This window comes from Coffea arabica, chromosome 2e (assembly GCF_036785885.1).
Source record: "Coffea arabica cultivar ET-39 chromosome 2e, Coffea Arabica ET-39 HiFi, whole genome shotgun sequence".
Classification (NCBI taxonomy): domain Eukaryota; kingdom Viridiplantae; phylum Streptophyta; class Magnoliopsida; order Gentianales; family Rubiaceae; genus Coffea; species Coffea arabica.
In genome coordinates this window covers 34,027,878-34,047,396 of record NC_092313.1, presented here as the reverse complement: position 1 = coordinate 34,047,396, position 19,519 = coordinate 34,027,878, and the positions used below count along the sequence as shown (strand labels likewise).

The 19,519-nt window shown below is 34.2% G+C and overlaps 1 protein-coding gene across 3 annotated transcripts; it reads left to right on the top strand.

Annotated features, from left to right (window-relative positions):
• Positions 1 to 4,451: 4,451 nt before the first annotated feature.
• LOC140004558 (pentatricopeptide repeat-containing protein At2g13420, mitochondrial-like) lies at positions 4,452 to 7,773 on the top strand. 3 transcript variants are annotated; one of them, XM_072080439.1, is made up of 3 exons: positions 4,452 to 4,600; positions 4,970 to 5,050; positions 5,805 to 7,655. In XM_072080439.1, exon 3 carries the CDS (start codon positions 6,007 to 6,009, stop codon positions 7,639 to 7,641), a length of 1,635 nt encoding a protein of 544 aa, XP_071936540.1. In that variant the 5' UTR covers positions 4,452 to 4,600; positions 4,970 to 5,050; positions 5,805 to 6,006; the 3' UTR covers positions 7,642 to 7,655. The 3 variants fall into 3 exon arrangements, with proteins under 3 accessions (XP_071936540.1, XP_071936541.1, XP_071936539.1); XM_072080440.1 differs by having other exon boundaries at positions 4,474 to 4,793; XM_072080438.1 differs by lacking the exon at positions 4,452 to 4,600 and having other exon boundaries at positions 5,037 to 5,094; positions 5,805 to 7,773.
• Positions 7,774 to 19,519: the final 11,746 nt, after the last annotated feature.

Here is a 19,519-nt window from a genome sequence, read left to right as displayed (position 1 = left end):
TTAGCTTCTGTTGTTTTTGGGAATTCACCTGTTATTTGCGAAAATGGTAAGGATCTTTTACTGAAACTAGTCAACCAATATCCCCATATGTTACATTCTAGGCAGTTTTATATGGGCTTAGTAACTTCTGAATGCTCAAGAACAGCTTAGTAATTAGAGATTGGTTTCAATTCGCTCGTTGTATTCACAAAATAGACACAATATCTCTTGAAGTACAATTCCTCGCGTACTGTAAATTGTCGTCTAATGGTGTAATTGTCGTTTGGGGGATTGGAGTTCTTGGAATTTTGGAGTACTTCTAACTTGTCGGTAACTTAATTTTATGCATATTTTATTACCACAAAAAGAAAGAAAAAAACACACGCACATTAACAATCTATATGCATATGTATTGCAAGAAGGGTTTTTAGACTAGTTAAATCAGAATGTTTCTAACTTCTCTTTCTTTTTTTCTTTTTCTTTTTTATAGAATTTTGAATCTTTTAATTGTTATATATTCTTTCGTATTTTTTGAATTTGAAAAGTAAGAAGTAGTTTCACTTAAATAGGAATTTGATTTGAAATCTATTAATATGACGGTAAATAAAAAAGAATTATGAGCAAACCTATTAAAAGTAAAAAAAAAAAAGTAAATAACAATATTTTATCCTTTAACTTAATAAACTATTAATAATCATGAGCAAATTATATAGAAAATAAAAAGAAAATAATATTCATTTGTCATCGATTTATAAAAATCAGGAGCAGTATCATTCATGAACCCTAAATTATGAAATCATTAAATAAAAAATAAATCACTACTAGCCTTTCAACATGAAAACTTTTATTTGAAATCTCTATTTTTGATAAAAAATAATAGTAAAGCAAAATCAAATCTGTAGTACTAGTACCCCGCATCCATGAAGGAAGAGGAAAGGAATGGTTTAAAAGTTTGGGTGCTTGGGCTGTTGAGTAATTTGGATTAACCATTTTGGGCCAGTAGATTTTGGTCCAAAAATTACTTGGGTTAGCTCTTAGACTTAGATCGTCACAGTTGGTATTAGAGTGAATCTTGCATAATCTTTGCGCGGGGTGAGCTTGGACCGGCGGTTTATGTTGGGCGAGAGCCACCTCTGGAGCCCATACGAGTCACCTGTAGAATCAAAACATAACCAAGTGGACAGTTTGAATTCTGACGGGATGCAAAGTCCTAAAGGTGGAGAGAATGTAGTATCCCACACCAGGGAAAATGAATGGTTTTAAGAGTGTAGGTGTTTGGGCTATTGAGTAATTTGGGTTAATATTTTGGACCAGTGGATTTGATCCAAAAATTACTTGGACCAACCCTTGGACTCGAGTCGTTACAAAATCTACCAAAAATATAAAAAAAAAAATAGCAATGCAAGTTTAAAGAAAAGATATAGAACTTTTGACCCTAAACTATATATCTATTTAATTTGTATATATTTGATCCAAATTTAACCCTAATTAAATTTGAATAAGAGTGCAAAACCCAAATGCTAAGAATAGTCTTGGGTATTATTGATTATTTTATGTATTCTTATTGTTTTCTTCACATGTAACTATGTACTTGCTATATTATTTTTATTTATTTTTTTTAGTAGTTGAGGGTATTGTAAGATATTATCAGTTTTCATTTGCATTTTTAAATGCCAATAGTTGCAACCATTGTGATCAATTTTTTATTTTTATATGATTTTCATATTATGGGAGGTAAAGTTAAATATATTGTAAAAATGTTAAACCAAATTGCAAGTTATGGAATTCTTTGTGCTTCAAATTTTAACTCTTCAATTTGAATCGAGCTAGAGATTCAACTACAATATTTTTCCTTCGAAAATTTGAAATCATTTAATTCAAATTTAATATGAAAAACAACTAAATTTGGTGTTTTTATACTTTTGTATTGAATTTTCATTTTTATAATTTACTAGCCAAATTCTCTTTATAATAGTGTAACATTTACAATATGTTAAGTTGTGTTTTGAATAAATAATAGAGAAATTAGGACCTCAGACCAATAAAGATGGGAAATATCGATTACAATTACTGCTATTTAAAAAAGAAATTTCCAACACACACATGGCACATTATATACACATGTATGTATGTAATTCTCATAAGTATATAACAGAAAATTATAAATTTTTATATTAAAATTAAGAAAGTCCATTTTGTGCTTCCAAAATAAACTTTTTTTTTAACATGCTAAGCATATACTCCTTTGATTTTTTTGGCTTTTCATACACTTTATCCTATATTCTAATATATAAGAATATATACATATTATTTTCAATTGAAATATAAACCCCCTATATTATAATATAAGTATATATATTAGTATTGCTTTAAATTGAAATATAAACTTGTGCATAGCACAGATCAGAATGCTAGTTGGTTTAGTACTCCGAGGTTGGCGGGAGTGAGAAAAAGAGATAGTGCCATTCGGTGTAATTAGAGAATTTTTTTTTTTTACAAAACTAATTTGTCAAAAACACAGGATCCGAAAGACATAATTTACATTCAATCCCATAATCCGTGGCCATTTTGGTAGCACACTTACATAAACTTTCAAAAGGCTACCGAAGTGATAGGATTCAGAAAACATCATTGACATTTCACCACGTAATCCATAGCCATTTTGGAAGCATTACTTGCATTAACTTTCAAAAGGCTACCAAAGTGAACAACTGCTAGGCAAGCAGACAATTACAAGATAACATAACGATTGCATTAGATAATATTGGGATGAGATCCTTTTCATTACTCCTCTCTATTTATCTATTTATTTTTTTTTATATTTGTGCAATTAAATTTTTTCACAATGATTTGTTTGTGTCAATAATTTTATTTCCACAAGTAGATCAACATACACAAAAAATCAAGCTCATTTTATAAATATTTTGCCATTTAATTTGCACAAAATATTTTGATCGTACAGGGTAGGTCAAAATTATGATGGAAGTTGTAAAGTTTAAAGTTTAAAATTTAATAAATTTATTTAATTTTAATTTTTGTATATACTTTAAACAACTAGAGAAATATAATATGGATGGTTTTGATTTTTAAAAATAATATTATAATTATGTTTATTAAGGTATAATGGAGAGAAAATCCTCTTAAGGAGTCTAACTTGATAATTACTGAATAACTAACCGAACCACCAATAAAAAGAAAAAACACTACTCAACCCACCAACAACATATACCTTACAATCCAACAAAAAGGTCCCAAAATGCTACTTTCAGCTAGCCAACCATAAGCAAAAAAAAATAATAATAATAAAAATCCATTTCTATTTCCAGCAAAACAGAACAGTCAATCGCACAAAATCATAAAGCCCAAGGGCCTAAGGCCACTCATACATGAAATACTAGCTCAACATGCCCCCTCGATCCCAACAAGGCAGGCACTACCCTTCTCCACATGGTACCAAAATGGTTGCCAAGAGAAACTTACGAGAACAAGAACTATGGATCTAGTGGGTGAAAATCTAGCAAATTGGGGTAAGCATGGCCAACATGGTTGAGCCCCGGGAGAGTCCGAAGCTCTAGAGAAGAAATACAGATGGTAACCAACTTGATGGAATGAATCATAACCAGTAGTGGAGCTAGGATCTGTGGACTGTAGTTGGGGTGGAGGGAAGGGGGCAATGTAGAGTTAATGTATACTCTTATACATTAAATTTTCGGTATGGATGATTGGATACTCTTATACTTAAATTATTGTTTTAGATTTATAATTAACACCATAGTTATATTTAAACTAAAAAAGGATAATTTTTTCTATAAAGCAAATCTTTTCTAATTAAAAAGGATAATTTTTTTTTTCTAAAAAAATAAGCAGATATAGAAAGTTGAGTTGTTGAAATCTATTAAACTGTAAATATCTTTGGATTTCCTCCATTTTTCAATTTGAACCAAAGGTAGAAGATTTGGGAGTTACATAATGCAATACAGTCAAAACATAGTATTTTAGGAAGAAAAGATACTTTACGAGTGAGTATAAACTTATAAATCGGTTTCTATCCTCTCCTTTTTCTAATTTAGTCATTTTTAGTCTATTTTATCGGATACCAAGATGGTTAGAACTCTTTTATACTTTTAGCATATAATAAACAAATATTTAAAATTTTTTTGGGCTAAACGAGTATTTTACATTTTTGTGTCACTCAAATAGATTTATTTATTTTGCTAAATTTTATCAAAAATTTTGTCGCTGCATCATAAATATATACGCTTTCAATCATATTTTTATATTTTCAACAACAGTTTTACTTCACATACATTGAAGCATAAAAATGTACTATAGCATTATTTTAAATTTTTTTTCCAAATAATCTTCTAGCTAAATAAACCCCGTAAAACAGGACGGAAATGACAGTTGGGTCAAAATGATTCATTTTAAATATGTGACAGCCCAAAATACATTATTTGAAATGTGGAGGACTGACAAAGGATAACAAGAAGACATAAAGGGTCTATTTTTGCTATTTTCACTTGTTCGAATTTCTGCAAATCCAAATAACTTTTGCAAATTGCCACTCTCAATCACTCGAAATCTCTAAATTCATTTTTCCCCTCCTTTCAAACTTCAAATGGTACTCAATGAAATCCATGCTCTCTCTTTTTTTCCCCTCTCCTGCTAATTTGCTTGCATTTACGTTCTTAGATGACTGAAATTTTGGTTGCGTTGGAAATTTTGTGGTCAACTTCAATTTCGTAGTTGATAGAGGATGAAACTTTTTGTGTGTGCTTGTAATCTGTTTGTGAAAATGCCTGAATGAAATGGAGGTATCAGTTAAGGCTTTATTCAGATTAAAAATCTATATCTTGTTTCACATATATCGTAAAGCATGAAATATACGGTATTACTGTACCTCCATTTTCCATTTTAGGAATTATGGCCTATGAATGTGTTAGCAGACGTTTTGGAGCATCTTGATAAGAGTAGTGTTTTCTGTATGCAGGGGTTTTCTTAAGCTGATTGATGGACTAAAGTCTTAAAACTTTTGGGCTATAAGAGAGTTTTCTATGAGTGCATCTCAGAGGTAAGTTCGAGTTTTCTATGAGTGCTTTATTGGTAATCTCAGAGGTAAGTTCTTGATATGTTTGCAAAATGAGAATCTGTATTGTCTACCCAAAACTGCAATGCACTGTGCCTCTTCAGTTTGCTCGTCCTTTGTTGGTTCAGTTAATTCCCCTCATTATTTTCATAGGTGATATTTTCTTTTTTTTTTTTGACTTTTTACATCTTAGTTCTTCATATACGTCTAAGCTGAACATTATGAATTGTAGAAGGTTATCCATTTCTTGTTCCTGCAAGTTTTCAGTACCTTAAAAATTCATGTGTTCTCTCTCTCTCTCTCTCTTACTGTTTTTGTGGTTGTATGTGCTCTTTGAGACTCAGAAGACGGGTTTTTATGAATGATCTTGTAACTTGAAAGTTCAAGCTGTCCCAATATTGGCCACCGGCATTGCTGCAGGTTTTTGACCAAAACTGGTTGACAATTGGAATCTTAAATATGTAAAGTCGAGTTTTATGAATGTATGTACTTCATGTGGTATATACTAAATGTTGTACTTATCAAATTTGTATTTGTCTATTGGTATCTTAAACTCGTCTCATGTTGTATAACCCATTGCGAACCAAATAGATGCAAATGGCTCTGGTTGACAATGGTTCCTACTCCAAATCCATTTGGAAGCATTGCTCACCAACAACTGACCACTTATTTGGAAACATCTGGTTGTTTTCATCTTGATTTGATTCACTTATTTTTCTTCATCTTACTGTATGTTCAGGTGATCGTGATCAGGGAGTTTCAAGATGATCTCTTCAAGCCTTTGTCCTCAATTTGTCTGGGTTTGACTGTCTGCCCTGAATGATTAGATGTGATGCTAATTGGGTGATGCTGATGGGTGATGGATGAAGTTATCACTAGTAGTACTACTATCATAGTTGTTTTATTCACCTCATGAGAAGAAGAGGCAAGAGTATATTTCAATGGCACTACTTTTGAATTTGGGCCGATCCTTTTCAATGCAGATGAACATTTTTCTCCCCAAACTCTTGCCTACTTATTCTTTTTCTTCATTTTCTGACTCTGAACACCGGCTACCACCACCACCGCAAATATGGCACTTGGAGACTGAGCCCAAACCCATACTTCCAACAATTGAACCATCAAAAAATGCTGATTTAATATCCCAAATCATTCTCCAACACCACAACCCTTTCCACGCCACAGAATCCTCTTTCCAGCTCAATGGAATCACTCTCACAACCTCCTTAGTCCACCAAATTCTCCTTCGCCTTCATCACTCTTCAAAAGTTGCCCTTGCCTTTTTCCAATATTGTCAGTTCCACCATCCTTCCTATTGCCATGACACCACCGCTTTCAACCTCCTCGTGGATAGTCTCTGCAAAGTCCGCCAGTTTGATGTTGCTTGGCAACTCATTGTCCAGATGGACCAGGAAAGCAACAATCTTAGGCCTAATTTTACCACATTTTATATCCTGATTAGAAGGTTGATTTCTGCTGGTCTCACACGGCAGGCTATTCGGGCTTTCGATGAAATGCATATTTTTATAGACGAAGAAAATAGTGGAAGTTTTTCACAGTTCCGGTTTTGTTTTCTTCTTGATACTCTATGTAAATATGGGTATGTTAAGGTAGCTAATGAGTTGTTTAATAAAGAGAAGTGGAGGCTTGAGTTGAATGCGAAGATTTACACAATTTTGATATATGGGTGGTTTAAGGTGAAGAAAATCGAAATGGCTGAGAAGTTTTTTAAGGAGATGGTGCAGAAGGGAATTGAGCCAAATGTGGTAACTTATAATGTGATGTTAAATGGGATCTGTAGGAAGGCGAGTTTGCACCCGGATGAACGGTTTGAGAAGGTGATAAGGAATGCGGAGAAGGTGTTTGTGGAAATGCGTGATAGAGGTGTAGAGCCTGATGTTACGAGTTATTCCATTTTGCTTCATGTTTATAGTAGAGCACATAAACCTGCATTATCGCTTGAGAAGTTGAAGATGATGAAGGACAGAGGGATTTGCCCTAATGTGGCAACATATACCTCAGTTGTTAAATGTCTTTGTTCTTGTGGAAGAATAGAGGATGCTGAGGTGTTGTTGGATGAGATGGTGTCAAATGGGGTTAATCCTGCAACTGCAACTTACAATTGCTTTTTTGAGGAGTATAGAGGGAGGAAAGATACAGAAGGAGCCATGAGGTTGTACAGAAAAATGAAGGAAGATGGTTCTTTCTGTTCACCAAGCATACATACTTATAACATACTGTTGGGGATGTTCACGAAGGTAAATAAGATGGGACTTGCAATGGAGATTTGGGAGGATATGAAGGCTAGCAGGATTGGACCAGACTTGGACACATATACATTGTTAATTCATGGATTGTGTGCGAGAAGGAATTGGAGGGTTGCTTGTGAGCTTTTCATGGAGATGATAGAGAAAGGATATCTTCCACAGAAGATCACATTTCAGACGCTGTATAAAGGCTTAATTCAATCTGATATGTTGAGAACTTGGAGAAGGTTGAAAAAGAAACTCGAGGAAGAATCAATAACATTTGGTTCAGAATTTGAAACTTTGCACCTCAAGCCTTATAGAAGGTGACAAGTTTACCAAAAGTTTTTGTGAGGTAACCTTAAGATATTATGTATTCACATTTATGCTTAAGTTAATCAAAAATTATGATATTGATGATATTTGTTAATATTCAACAAAGAAATCAACTTCTACAGTATAGATGCTGCTTATGGAGAAAAGATAGGTTATTATTATTATTATTATTATTACTCCTCTCACACACACACACACACTCTCTCTCTCTGTGTCTTGTCTGTTCCTTAGGCGGCGATGGTTTTAGTTAAGAAAGTTTGGAAAGAATAGCACTTGTTTATAAGTGTAAATGAATGCACATCTGTGGTGAAGAAATAAGACAATAAACAAGCAAACATGGTAAACTGGAACAGGTAGTCTGATAGGAATTGCGCCAAATGTTGTTTTCAACAGAAGCTCATGGCTGGCCATTACAAGGCCTTCTGAGGCTTTGAAGGAACTGGAAATTTATGCAAAACAAACTCTTTTCATCAGATAATGATTATGTGATGTAATAACATGTTTAGTCACCTGTAGGATTACCCTAGTTATGGTCCCTGAATGAAAGTTCCATACTAGTAAGCTGAAGTCCAAACACAAATCAGGCAAATAATTAGCTCTTTGAAGTGAAAGGCACAAGATGAGTGAACTCCAAGTGGCTCTGTATAAATTTTTTTAAGTCCAAATTGTTCCATAATACTGGGACTTTGATAGTGTCAAAAGGGGAACATACCCCTCACTAGACAACATTAAATTTCAAAATGAATCCCGACCATTTGAAGTATGTGAGATTTGTTAGAGCTGTGGATAACATTCTCTCTGTTTAATGCCAAATGCTGGACAACTTCACAATGATTTTACGGGCTAGGGTTAAAAATGGAAAATGATAATCTGAAGATGGAGATCATTAACTTAAATAGTAAATCAAGGACAAAATACAAAACAACACAAAACAAACAAAGAAAGCTATGTTAGTTTGAAAGTTCTCCAAAACCAAACACTCATCTCTCTCTGTGTCTCCCTCTTCCTCTCCCTCTTCCCCTATTTGTTTATTTACTAAAATTAACCCACAGAACACAGTATGGGCTGTACGAGGGTGAATATGGTGGAGTGAAAGGAATTTGAGTTGAAGGTGTTTGATGAAAGGGCTCAAAGAAATAATCTTGATGAAGGATCTGACAGGGGTCCAAAGAACTTTCTGTGATACCGTTTTCTCAAGGCTTAGATTGTGCGTTATAAAATACTCAAAGATGCTTGAGGTGGCTCAGTTCCATTATTGCTAAGGGTCTTGCTGGTAATAGAGGTATCCGTTTATGTGTAATAAGTTTTCAACTAATAATTTGAATGGTTCAATTTCTATATTTTATAGTGTTGTGAATGTTGCAGTCAACTTTCTCATGGTGATTTTCTCCAAGAAAGAAACTTAAGCAGGTGATACCTTAGTCATTTTTGGTTCTATCAAGTATTTTAAGTGTAAAGTAAAATGTTGCATGGGCTTTTCCCGAGAAGTGCAAGGTTTTGGTTCACAATCTTGTCCATAAGCAATTTGAATGAGTCAATGAACTATGTTGAAAGTAAAACATACTGATTACGAAAAATCTTTGTTGACCAGCAAAAAGATTATCCAAGTCAGCATATACATCAAAGTTCACCCAATAAGGATATCAAATACAAAAATACTGCAGTGCCATTACTCTTGACTTCATTGAGATATCTATAATTATCTGTAATGATTATATCGAATTTTCTTTAATCTGTAAGCTGCATGATTGGAATCTGTAATATTGTCACTCCACCTTTGGCACTTCAATTACTTCACGATCATTTGTCAAAGTTAAAAAGTGTATGGAGTGAGAGTTAGAAAAATAGAGTGCCAATATCTATATCCAAATGTATATGCAGGTTTGTACAAATTATGTCAACTGGTAACCAGTTCTTATAATTCAATACTCAGTTTAAATAAGTCAAATTCTTCCACCACATTAATGCCAGTGGCAAACAAACGATTTTTAACCAGTTAATTCAATTGACCAAGACAAAACTCGTACTTCATGTCCTTTTTTTTTGGGGGGAGGGCCGGGGGAGGGGGGGGTGGAGGGGAAGAGAGGAGTGGAATCCGTCTCTGAATGATTTTTGCTCTGCCGAAATATACTAACCCCATATTGAGGTGAAGTTTTTTGGATGTCGTAAGTAGGTTATGCCTGAATCTTGCTAGAGCTAAATTCTGAATTTTGCTATATTAAGTAGTAGTGGGGTGAGTTCTTAGAACTAATTTTTTTCGCATTTTGGGCTAATCAAGTATAAGATAATGGTTGGCCCTGTGGATTTGGGGAAGTATGGTTTAATAGTTCATGCAAGTCTGAAAGCCTGAATCTTGCTAGAACTAAATTCTCAACTTTGCTGTATTAGGTAGTAGTGGGGTGAGTTCTTAGAACAAATTGTTTTTGCATTTCAGGCTAATCAAGAATTCTAAGAGAAAAGTTGGACTAGTGGATTTCACAGGGGAAGCATGGTTTAATAGTTCATGAAAGTCTGAAGAGTAATTTGCCCGTGTCATGAAGAGAGAGGGAGTATTTTGGTTGATATGTTCTAATCAAGATGGACAACAGCACCTGTTAAGCCAAATGATTGAAAATGTCTGATAATGTGTTGATAGTATACAGATATTGTACCTTATTTGGTTTGGAAGTAAATGATAAGAATCTTTATTAAATGTGGAATAAATAATGCTTATCTTTATTAATATGCGGATTTGCTTATGTCTATTGGTGAGAAATTGAAAGCTTTCTGGTCAAGACATTTTGCCATGGAGTTGAAGAACATCTCACTTGTAACTTCTTTGAGAGTGAATGCTGGAGAAACTGGTAGCTTCATATGACAAGCTACTGTGCTAAGATGAAAATAAGCAGCAGAGTTAAACATCAAAGGAACACCTGTATGTTCCTGTCTTGCTTCTATCACAGTATGCCAACTGAAGCAACAAATCTGTTAAGACATCCTTGAGACCTTTTCTGAATCCTTCGCAGCTTCAGCTGCTGCAAATGATTTAGTTTCTGCCTCAGCCATCGTATGCAACGCGTAAAGTTGCTTGTTCAACTATATATCCACATTCTTATCCTGCAGGCTTCATATTTTTTCACTTTTGGAACAGGTTTCAACCCTGGAGGGTACCTTCTAGATTCTGCAATTGCTTTGAGCTTTTGCCAGGAATGGCAACACGCAAACGAGCAATCCCTCTTTCTAATTCTGCTTTTTAGGCATAAAACAACTGTCGTGCATATCCATTAGTCTGTTGTGAAATCAGGAGGCATGGAAGGCTTGGGACTCGTTAAAATGGACCTTTCTCTTTCATTTGTCTGCCGATTCAGCTGACCATACGAAGTACCTACCTCACTTAGTATCTTCAAAGGAATTTTCTCCATATATCCATGTAATGCTGTTCATTATGCCTAAGACAACACTACATGTCAGTGCCAAAATTCAGTTTTCTATGGTTAGCTTATGGAAATTCAGACTTAGATGCATTGGAAATCTGTATTTAACTGATAATCAAAACTCTAATTGCGAAACCATTTGGCCTAGTCATCACACTGTTAGGCATCAACTGAAAGCAATCTAAACTAACCACGGATTTTGCAATATAGACTAGGCAGTACAGGAAGATAAGCTAACTCAGAAGAGGAAATATGAATAATGAAATTGAATACCAGAAAACTCACGTCATATAAAATTTCCACTAAAGTAAGATGACAAACCAGTAGATGATGTTAATAATCAATTAGCTCAATTTAGCAAGTTTTTCTGGTGTAACTAGCCTTCTGAGCCTTGCACCTGTAAGCATTCTGAGATTTGTGGACCTCATAGCTTTGCTGCATACAATCATGCTAAGAATGAAATTTACAAGTCTCTGTGTAATTTTTCATGGCTAGTGCGATAGTTGTGCAAATAATGTTTTACTGTCGTATTCTTTAACTTTTTTGCTTCTCCTCATATATGGTTTTTCTATTTGGAATTTAATTGTTCAAAGTAATGTTTTGTTCTGGTTTATTTGCTTGTTTCTGAGTATCGAATAAGATTTTCTTCCACTGGAAAAGGATGGGAACCTTTTCTTTCTTTATCAATAATTTTACAATTACAAAACAAGAAAAAAAAAATCCAATTTCTTTCCAGCTCTTAGGTCATCTGATTGAGAACCTTGCTTATTAAGCCAAAATTTAATAGGGTTTTATGATTGTTGGAGCTCTAAGCCAGAAATTCCCCCTTCAAAAGGCCATACTTTTTCATCTTTGACTGCTTTGAAATCTGTTCTTCATGCTTATCAGAGATATGGAATTCATTATTTAGTTTACTCTAAATAACGACACTTAAATTCCTCAAATATTTGTTCTTATGTCAAATGACATTTTCATGATTTTTTTTTTCACGACTGTTCTACAAGTTTGAACAGTTTTTTTACTAATAAAGTTCTGAATTCTTTTATAAAGATTTAAACCTTGTAAACTTGGTTAGAAATTTGTACTCAGCTTTAAAATTCCTGCGCTCAGGTTATGATCAAGAACAAGACAAAGCAAAAACTAGTCCCGTCTGAGCAGAGTTGTAACGTCTTGAAGGGCATGCAAGCAAAGGAACAAGCTTTGGTGGATTGGATTTCATAATTGTGCGAGTGAATGATGTTTAGTGGCTTATTAGTTGTATTTGGGTTTACGGAATGGCTTATGTTGTGCCTGAGATTCTCCTTCGAGGCATTTATATTATGCAGTCTGTGATTTCTCATGGATTAGTTTATAGCTTCTGTTTATGAACCTGAATTTCAAAGCTTTATGATAAGAAAGGACGAAAAAAGGAACTTGGGCCCCGTTTGGAACCTGAGTTTTTTGAAAATTTGTCTAAAACTTTACTGTAGTGCACTGTTAAAGTTTTCGGAAAAATTTTTTAAGATGAAAAACTTTTTTTTCCTTTTCTTTCTTTTTCTTTTTCTTTTTCTTTCTTTCCTTTTTCTTTTCTTTCCTCTCTTCTTCTTCTTCTTCCTTCCCCCTCCTCCTTCCCCGTTACCTCTGCCTCCCCAGCAGCCATGGTCCTACCAATATTTTTTTTCTTTTCTTTCTTTTTCTCTTTCTTTCTTTCCTTTTTCTTTTCTTTCCTCTCTTCATCATCTTCTTCTTCTTCCTTCCCCCTCCCTCTTCCCTCCCCCGCCACCTCTGCCTCGTTGAAGAACCAGCAGCCTGCACGCTCAAATTTTTTTTTCTTTTTCTTTTCCCCTCTCCCCTTTCTCTGCTCCCCTCTCCCCCTCTACTCCCCTTCACCCTTCCCCTCCCCCTCCCGAAGCCAGAAACCAGCAGTGGAAGTTTTTTCAAATATTTTTTTTTTGCTTTTCTCTCTCCCTCTTCTCCATCTCCCTCTCCCCCTTTTGCCCAATCTGGTTGCGCGACCAGATCGCAGTTAGGGGAAGGGGGAGGGTGGCCAGGGAGGGGAGGGAGAGAAGAAGGGAAGGAGAGAGGGAGAGGGAGAGGGAGAAAGGAAGGAAAAAAAAAAAGGGAACGCCGGCGTAGGCAGGCGCCGGAAGCGGCGGCGGAGGTGGTGGCCGGCGATGAAGGTGTGGTGGATCTGGATGGGGGAGAAAGAAGAAGAAAAAAGGAAGTTTTTTGTGTATTAGATATTTTGGTGTGTAGGTTAAAAAATTTGTTAAGTTTTTTGGGTTCCTGTAGCTAAAGTTGTTAAAAAACTAGTAGTTAAAAAACTTGATCAAAAAACTCGGTTCCAATCTCATGCCCTACTTTGCAACGAAACAAATCTTGCATTTTTTTTTAAAAAAAAATAATCCGTGAAATATGGTGGTGCTAAAAGTAAATGGGATAATTTTAGAAACCTCCCCTGAGAATTGTAACGATTTCACTAGCCTCCCTCCAAGTTTTGAAAATTATACTAATCTTCATTGAAGTTTATTATCTTGTAACATCTAGGTTTAGCCAAAAATTAAAAGGTGATATTAGGATAGAGAAGATAATATGATTCCACCATTGTCTCTTATTTATTAAATTGTTTAATTAATTTAATACCAATCCAAACATAAAAGAAAATATTAGAATTTGCTGTTTATCATGAGGGATGAAATCACATATAATATCAAAAATAGTATATCATTATATATACTTCACTTAATGTAAGATCCAAAGTGCTCTTTTTAGTTACAAATTCATTGTTAAGCGTGGTCAATAATAAATAATCAAAAAATCTATAACCAATATATTACAAAGAGCTAGTTTTAAGACAATAATAATTTAGGCAATCACATATAATATTATAATATCAAAAATAGTATATCATTATATATACTTCACTTAATGTAAGATCCAAAGTGCTCTTTTTAGTTACAAATTCATTGTTAAACGTGGTCAATAATAAATAATCAAAAAATCTATAACCAATATATTACAAAGAGCTAGTTTTAAGACAATAATAATTTAGGCAACTAACCATAACATGTTGACAAGAATATTTATGTGGTTAAAATTCGGCCTCATTGCAAATTTTTGATTATTAGTTATTGAATATGTTTTGTTTTTGGTTGCCCGCCCGGTATCCGAAACTTTGCCCCGACTAATCCGGACCCGACTCACGTCGCGCACCTGGCTATGGTGGGTAAGTCTCCCAACAGGGGTGTTTGCGTACACTAGGACTCGAACACGAGACCTGCTTAAGCGAATCCGAACCGCTTACCACTCGGACCAACCCCTGTTGGTGTTATTGAATATGTTTGATAATGAGTATGTAAGTGAAAAGATTAAGTCGGATCTTCCATTAAGTGGAAAAATATAAAATGATATACTATTTTTTTAATATTATATGTGATTTGATCCCTAATGATAAACAACAAATTTTAGTATTTTTCTTTAATGTGTGGGTTAGTATTAAATTAATTAAATAAATTAGTAAATGACGGGCAATGATGAAATCATATTATTTTTTCTCTCATAATATCACTTTTTAATTATTGATTGGGCTTAAATGTTACAAGCTAATAAATCTCAAAGGAGGTTAGTGTAATTTTTGAAACTTAGAGGGAGGCTTATGTAGTAGTTAGAAACCAAAAGGGAGGTTAGTGTAATTTTCAAAACTTGGAGGGAGGCTAGTGAAGTAGTTAGAAACCACAAGGTAGGTTTCTGAAATTATCCCAAAGTAAATTCCAAAGTTTCTGATGTGGAAGGTGTAGTTTAATTCGTTGGATGCAATTCAGCTGTATCTGAACGCGTTAGTTCTAGGCACTTACGGTACCACGCAAACTAGGGGTGTGCAAAGTCGAAAAATTTCGATTTCGAATTTAATTCGGAATTTCGAAATCGAAATTTCGGTAATTCGGAAGTTAATTCGGTAATTCCGATTTCGAATTGGTCGAAATCGGATCGAATTCGAAAATATAATTTTTGAAATCGGAATTACCGATTTCGAATTGGGTAATTCGAAATAGGAATTTGAAATCGAAAATTCGAAATCGAATTCGAATAATAATATGTATATATAATATAATAGTTTTTAACAATACATATAATATAATACAGTAGTTTTTAACAAAAACCCTAATCTATTAACTCACCTCACTACCTCAGGACTCTTCCACCGCCTGACTCCGCTATCTCACAGACTCACACTCTCACTCACCTTCCTTCGTCCTTCCTAGTTCCTCTGCCTCCAACTCAGCTTTGCCGCTTCTTCCTTCCTCTCACCTTCCTTCTTTCGGCCCTTCCACTGGGGTGCTTTGCCGCCTAATGTGCTGAACCTCCATAACCCGCTGCCCCAATTTCTCCCACCCAGCAAAACAGTCCAAGGCACTGAAGGCAGAAAGCCAAGAACTAAAGCAAAAAATTTAGCTAATCTCCACAGAGTTTGCAAAGGAGGCAATAGCTTGGCTTCTTCTGAAGAATACAGCCTAAAGCGGCAAGGCGGAGACCAGAGACTGATGGGTTTTCATATACTCCCATGTTTCTGCAGCCACAAAACAAAAGTGAAACAAACAATATTATACTAATATCAATTTCTCCGACCTTTTTCTTCTTTTTTTGGCCAGCAGAATAAATTTTTTTTTTTTAAGGAGGAAGAGAACTGTAAGTGACAATTAATTTCACTGATTATTTTGCTAGCTCGATTTTCTTCTGGAGAACAATTCATCCAATCATTTATTCTTATTGGCTGGTCATTTACCTCCTAGTTGAAAACAACGAAATACGACAATTTTTCTGGTAGAAGAAGCCAAGAAGGGAGGATAGCAAAGAAATCGGTGAATTCGGAAGTAACCGAATTCTGAATTCAATTCGGTATCGAATTCGAAATCGGAATTAATCATTTTGAAATCGAATTCAGTCGAAAAAATTTCAGTCAAAATTTCAAAAATTTTCGATTTCAAACTATCGAATTATCGCTTTCGATTTCGATGCACACCCCTAACGCAAACTGAGTTCCTCCAAGGACATAAACAATCAAGTAATGATCCTATGGTACGAAAATAAAATTCTTGAAATTCAGAAAACATAGTAATAAATGCTCACTAAAGTTACAGTTTCAAGCAATTCCAATTTTTTTTCTCGTTTTGTTTGTGCATAAGTTGGCCAAAACATTTTGTTGTAGTCATCATTAACACGTTAAGCTTTAGAACTTCGGGGCCTTTTTCTGCTATCAAATGTTTTACTGTTTTAAACTTTAGGATAGGTAATACTTAACAGTTAACACTTTTCCATACATATGAATTAGATTATACTTTCTTTTTTTTTTTGGTCAACACAGGGATGTCCGAGTCAATCCTTACGGGGCCCGACTAATCCCCTGCGCCTGGAGTACCCTGCCCCCCAAGAGCACCCAGGCGGTATGTGGAGCCAGACTCGAACCGGTGCCACCACGAGGAAGACCCCATGGGCTCACCAGCTGAGCTGACCCCGAGGGGCGAATTAGATTATACATTACTTGCTATATTAAAGAATCTTTGGCTGATCGAGCAATTCATAGGGATGACAATAGAGGTAAGTGCTCGCAAATAATGGGATGAGGGTTGGGGCAGGAGTGGAGGGATTTTTTTCTTCCCTCCCCCAGCGTTAGATAAATCTATATAAAAATTATGAATTTAACCTAATAATTGTGAATTAGTTCGAATTAGTAGTAATGGACCATTACCCTACTAATATGGACCAGTAGTGATTGTAGCAGAGCGATAAATTTAGCAATATCAGTAATGACTGTATAAACATTTGCATAACATGTAATAAGTAGTTTGAGTGCATGTCAAATAGTAAAAAGCTAGCAAAACTTTTGAGTGCATGTCAAATAATTTTAACTTTCATGTGGAAGAAATTTCTATGATGGTCAATTCATCTCTTGTAATAAAAGGTCATTCAAGATATCAATAAAAAAATTGGTTGAGACACAGGAGCATAAAATATAGATCCTCCTCCCTTTGTAAAAGATTTCGTATATGTACACACCACAGATTACTGCCAACACAAAAATAACATTAACCAAAGAGTTCTTAAACTAACCAAAATGAATCAAATAGTGGTAATTAAGTGGCTTCTTACCTGGATGCATCAACCAATTTGGATGACAAATGCTTGAGGAAGTTTCAAGTTTTTTATAGTTCTTTTTGCAAAGCCTGCCGCCACCTATAACTAAAATTTTCATAAAGTAAGATACAAAAGTAGCAAAAAAAAAAAAAGATACAAAAGTAGCAAACTTTAAAAACGAAATTATAAAGATGATAAATTTAAACGTAATAATGATAGAGAACAGAAGTTGCAAATTTCTTGGGCTTAAATTCATCCATACTTTTTATGCTGAATGGAACAATGGCTTCTTGAAGTCATAATTGGAGTATTTGAGAGTCCTAGAGCTCATTACAACATAAATCTTTTTTTTTTTTAAGTCTTCCTGTATGGTGGCTTGTATATCTATATCTAAATAGTTCCATGTTATTATAAAACAAACCTCGCTTTGCTTGCTTTACTGCTTTCATTTTTCATATCTTTCTTGAAAGATTATGGTAGGTTCTTAAATTTTTACTGCAATTCAACACATGATTATTTTTCCTAAATTACTTATAAAGAAGAATGCATGAAATGAACAATCTACAAAAGGAGTACAGCATATTTGGCGTGGACAACTAAAGTTTTCCACAAAACATAATTGTGAGCTTTTTTTTTTTACGAAAATAGAATTTAACTCCAATTTGACTAAAGATTTATGAGAACAATTAGTTTGAACAAATAAAATACTTCATAGTATAAATAGATTAAGGAGTGCAGCGTAAATTCAAATTATCTAAAATGCAATCCCATGTGACTAGAACCAAAACTAAAGATTACAACAAACACTACTAGCCAATCAACCAACAATGGCTACTGACTTAAGTAACCAATTAATACTATCCTGATTTAGTTATTTTTCTAACGTTGATCCATAGTAGTCCATAGACTCCTTATGGCAAAAATATTGTTTTAGTTGTTTTGTAGTGGAATGATCTACTCGTCAAAGAGAAATAGTGATGTGCTCGGATTAATTTTTTTATTTGGTGATTAAGATATAGGTGAACAAACAAGTAAATCAACATAAGCATATGAGCAGATTAATAAAGAATCCAAACCCTATAACATTATGAAAAACAAAAAGAAACATACTGCTCTTTTCCCACTAAATTTATCACCCTTGTTGCTGTTTGCCCCTAGAATATTATTTTTTATATTGATCTCTAAACATTTCAAAAACACAATTTCACACTGTTGAAGATTTGTTGAATCAAATGATTATATAATATTTCCACAAAAAGGAGTAAAAAAATGTATATAGAATAAAGCTCCAACATATGACAACTTTTGTCCCTCAAAATGGTCATTATCATTAAGTATTGATTACTTGGAAATGGAAACGACAGATATGCACTTTCAAAACATTTTGAGAGCTTTTCGCTTTTCGCGATTTGAATTTTATCTAGTTTCTTAAAAACCCTTTTCTCTTTTGAATATATTTCTTGTTATTCAAGTATGGGGAAAAAGGGAAGTTACAACATTCCTTTCCTTCTTTTCTTTTTCATCACATAAAATTCAAATATACTATTTAAATGTCTTCTCTTCCTCTAAGTCCTCTCTCTTCTCATCTCGTATTTGCTTCATTCAGAATAAGTTTTATAGAGATATAATTGGGATATTTGAGACAACAGATTCTGTAGATTAAAGAGTTGGAACTATTACAAAATAAAGCAAAATAATAGTGATGAAAGGTAATGGACAGGCGTGCATGCATGTCTGTATCAAAGAGAACTCAAATATCATGATTTTGTTTTAAGCAAATGTTGTTATTTATGTTCCTACAGCTGAAATCAACTGAATCTTGTCAATTGAAGAAACTTCTCACTGCAGTTATATATTGGCCTAAATATTAAACCTAATTTCCTTGAATTATGACAATAATGTCGGCATAGTGAATAATTAATTCAGTTGTATTTAATAGATAATCAAGTGCAGATAAAGCTCTAGAGTGATCATTTCAATGCCACTAGTTTAATGGTAAATTTGTGTTCACAATAAATGTACTAGTTCTTAACGTGGGTGGATTTAAAGGAAAAAAAAAGGGTGCATTCTTCTAAAAATATCAACCACTGATTACCGGAAAAGACCCCAAACTAGGAAAAATCAATCTATCACTTTTATTCATACAAATCCATATTAGCTAGGACAATTGAAAATTAGATATTTCTTACATGAACCACAGGATTATTCAGTTCTTCAATCTCACGTATGAGACAAGATTCATAAGAAGGCATCACATCACACCTATAGGACTCTATTTAAGGGCTGAAATTTTCTGCAGCAAAGAAAGGGTACATGTGGTCCCTCTCAAAACTAGCCACTTCTTCTTC